At 36.0% G+C, this 3,720-nt stretch overlaps 1 protein-coding gene across 3 annotated transcripts in view; it reads right to left on the reverse strand.

Annotated features, from left to right (window-relative positions):
• The window catches only part of CEP350 (centrosomal protein 350), a 120,219-nt gene that overhangs the window by 26,221 nt on the left and 90,278 nt on the right, over window positions 1-3,720 (reverse strand). For all 3 annotated transcript variants that reach the window (XM_019630821.1, XM_019630822.1, XM_019630819.1), the window contains one exon: window positions 2,477-2,688. In XM_019630821.1, the coding sequence (XP_019486366.1) occupies window positions 2,477-2,688 (212 nt within the window). The remainder of the gene's footprint in view (window positions 1-2,476; window positions 2,689-3,720) is intronic.

The raw sequence follows: 3,720 nt of genomic DNA on the forward strand, positions 1-3,720 counted from the left end.
TGGCGACTGATCTGCCTCACCCGGGAAGAGCGCAATGATGGTGCCAACTTGGGCCAGTGAAGCAACATCCTCCACAACTAGATTGAAGAACAAAAAACGACAGCAACTTGTCTGTTCCCCTTCCCCCAATTCCCCAATAAAAATCTTTAAAAAAAATAAATAAATAAAATAAAACTCGAGATACTAACCAGTTAAAGATAATACACACAAAGAATTTAAATAACTCTGACATAATAAGTGAAAAAACAGTTTACAATTTATACAAAGGATAAGATCCCAATTTTTTAAAAGGTATGGAAAAGTTATAAAAAAGTATGCTTTACAAGATGTTTGTTGTTTGTAATAAGCTAGGAGAAGCTATTGTGATATTTATAAGTGATATTTACCCCCTCATTCTTTTTAATTTTAAAAGTACTAAACTGGGTGTGCTATCTCTTCAACGTAGTGATTTTGTTTCCTTTGGATATATACTCAGAAGTAGACAAATGAATAAAGAAAATGTGGTATATCATTTGTGACAACATAGATAGACTTTAAGGGCATTATGCTAAGTGAAATAAGTCAGAGAGAAAAAGATAAACACTGTATAATCAAACTTACATATGGAATAAAAAAAACCCAAACTCATAGAAAAAGAGATGAAATCTGTGGTTACCAAACATGGAGGATGAGGAAGCAGGACTTGGTGAAGGTGGTCAAAGGGACAAACTTCCAGTTACAAGATAAATATGTACTGGGGATGGAATGTACAACATGATGACTCTAGTTAACATTGCTGTGTGGTATATTTGAAAGTTGGTGGGACAGCAGATCCTGAAAGTTCTCATAAGGAAAAGAAAAAATTTTTGTAACTATATGTGATGATGGATGTTAACTAAGTGTAGTAATCATTTCAAAATACGTGTGTCATTTTACGCTGTATACCTTAAACTTACAGTGTTACGTCATTATATCTCAATAAAACTGAAAAAGAATTTTAAATAAATACTAAATATGTCTCCTTCTATGGAAGGAAGGAAGGGAGGGAGGGAGTGAAGAAAACAGAGCATAAGGAGACTGCCCATAAGAGATTATTACAAAGGATATAATTTCCACCCTGACATCAAGGAAGTGAGGATGTCTGCTCTGATTCCTAGCTATCGTTACTTCCTATCCCTGTGACTTGGGCAAGTTTCCTAGACTTCAGAGTGGAGCCTAAAACAGTAACTACAGAATTGTTGTGAGGATAATCCACATAAGGCATCTGGCATACTACCTGGCACTTGGTAAGTAAGCACTTAATAAATATTAGTTTTTATTATAAAAACCACTTTAAGACACAATCATTTTGATTTCCTTGAAATATTTTCTTGTGAGAGAGAACCTAATTTTTAGTATTTGATCAGATGATGCTATCCTGAACCTCAATAATGATGCTAGGTAGAATCTAATCAATTTATAATAAAATAATACGATTGTGTCAAAAGGCCATACTTTCGGTGTAAATTCTTGGAAGGCAGGAATCATGCTACAACTAAATTACCTACACAACAAAACTATTATTACATAATAACCAACAAATCACTAACATGGTAATATAATTAGAAGCTTTTTATAATCTAAAAACTCAGGTGCGTGTATTGAGCATTGAAATGTTTTGCAACATAACATGGGATAGTCTCTTCATTGGGTAAAAAAAGTTTGTCCTCTAAATCTTTCAGGTGCTATAACCTACACGAATCTGACTGATTTTCCATTAGAGAAATGCAATTCTTTCTTCACATCAGCAATAAAATTAAAGACTTTAATGATACTCCATTCTGAATTTAGGTAGATTACTTTTTTTAAACATAGAGAGGCTTTAACAATGTTTGTGTTCACTTAATATTTGATATTATGTTAGTTCCTTTATCATTTTATAAAATCAAGTTAAAAAAGAAAAACAGTTAAGTTTCTAGCTTAAATTGTTACAAGATAGGTTTTAGTTATGAAGTACAGAATTAAGGACAATGTGAAATGAAAATTCCAATAGTGACCATTATTCTAATTTAGACTCAAAAGCCATTTCAGATCTGCCTTAAAGAGATGAAACCCTATTTTTATTCTGTTTATGAGGTATAGAGCAGTTATTAACTAAGTTATAGAAAAGACTCACTAGTATGGTTTAAGCTTTTGTTTTTATTATATGACAAAACAAACTTAAATAAAAACTTGTGATGTTCCCACATATTATCTTTATCAAAGAGTTTAGAGGTTCCTATCTCCTTAACAGACTATAAAGCATGTAATTTTAAAAGTCCACTAAAGCTAAAAATCATATATTTATAAACCTTTTTGGAGTCAATGAAAAGCCTTATTTCTATTCAAATGCCACATACTGTATGTTACAAGCATGGGTGATAATGCCATCACTAGTAGTGAGGATGTAAATGTTAATAATATATCTTTTAGACAGGTTTTTTCTACAGCTTTAAGATATAAATATACATTAACTTACATGTTTACTAGGAGAAGTCGAAGATTCCAGCTCTTGTGATAAAACCATGTCTTCAGTCAGTACGCTGTGGTCTGGACTTCCTGGCTGCTCCTGACCGATAGGCTCGGACGGTATGTATTCAGCAGCAGGGCTGCCCAGCTCCTCTGGAATAGAGCTTTCGCTGTGTGGATGAGAGTAGGAAGGTACTGGGGACTCCGTCTCACTCGCTAGTTCTAGGAAAGAGGGTGAAAACAAGAAAAAGGACAAAATCTTGGTCAAGGAAATGTTCACCTGTTACACTTCACATTTGGTTTTAGCGTAATTTCACAGTTGAATTTGGATATAATTTTTTAATCCCATCACTGAATCACATTTACTATCCAGTCTGTTAGTCTAAGAATTTTGGCTGACGCAACTGACATCAGATCTCCATAACATATATAATCAGCAACGACAGTGACTGACAACCTAAGTGCCTGTGTAGACAGAAATCAAATGTCACATAGCAACAAAAATGAATGAACGAAAGCTGCATGCCTCCGTGGAGGTACACTATGAACTGTTTATTGGACACTTCAGAATTTCTAGCACTCTCTTGCCTCCAGAATTTCCTGTCCATTGTGGCCTCTCATCTTTCTATGAAAATAGAAATATGTTTGACACTGAACAGAAAATTCTTGACATTATACTTGTATAATCCACTACTTTCCTTTGTCTCTACAAGTAGAATGCCCCACAAAAATTAGGTTATATTCCACTTTGGATCAGTACTGGTAACATCTGATATACTCAATTCTAAACAGCACTTAAGATTTTGAGCCTAAAATCTGTAAAATAAATATATTTAACATAAGAAACACCTATACCGCAAAGAATATTTTACTTTCATAATAAACAAGGATGACCTGACATTTAAAAGCACTTCAGGGGGCCGGCCGAGTGGCGCGTTGGTTAAGAAATGGCTTGGGACGCCAGAGGGCCCCAGTTCGGATCCCACATATGAGGGCCAGTGACACTGCCCTCTACAGCTAAGATGCTGAACAACGGCTCAACCTGGAGCTGGGCTGCCATGAGTCGCCTGCCATGGCGTAGGCTGCAGCCCCTGCTGTAGTGGGTTGCCATGGGCTACCGCATGTAGCCAGCAGCCCCCATGAGCGGCCGTCCAGAAGCTGGCAACTGATCTGCCTTGCCTGGGAAGAGCGCAATGATGGTGCCAACTTGGGCCAGTGAAGCAACGTCCTCCACAACTAGATTGAAGAACAAAA

The sequence above is a fragment of the Hipposideros armiger genome, unplaced genomic scaffold, assembly GCF_001890085.2.
Source record: "Hipposideros armiger isolate ML-2016 unplaced genomic scaffold, ASM189008v1 scaffold_950, whole genome shotgun sequence".
Taxonomy (NCBI): Eukaryota; Metazoa; Chordata; class Mammalia; order Chiroptera; family Hipposideridae; genus Hipposideros; species Hipposideros armiger.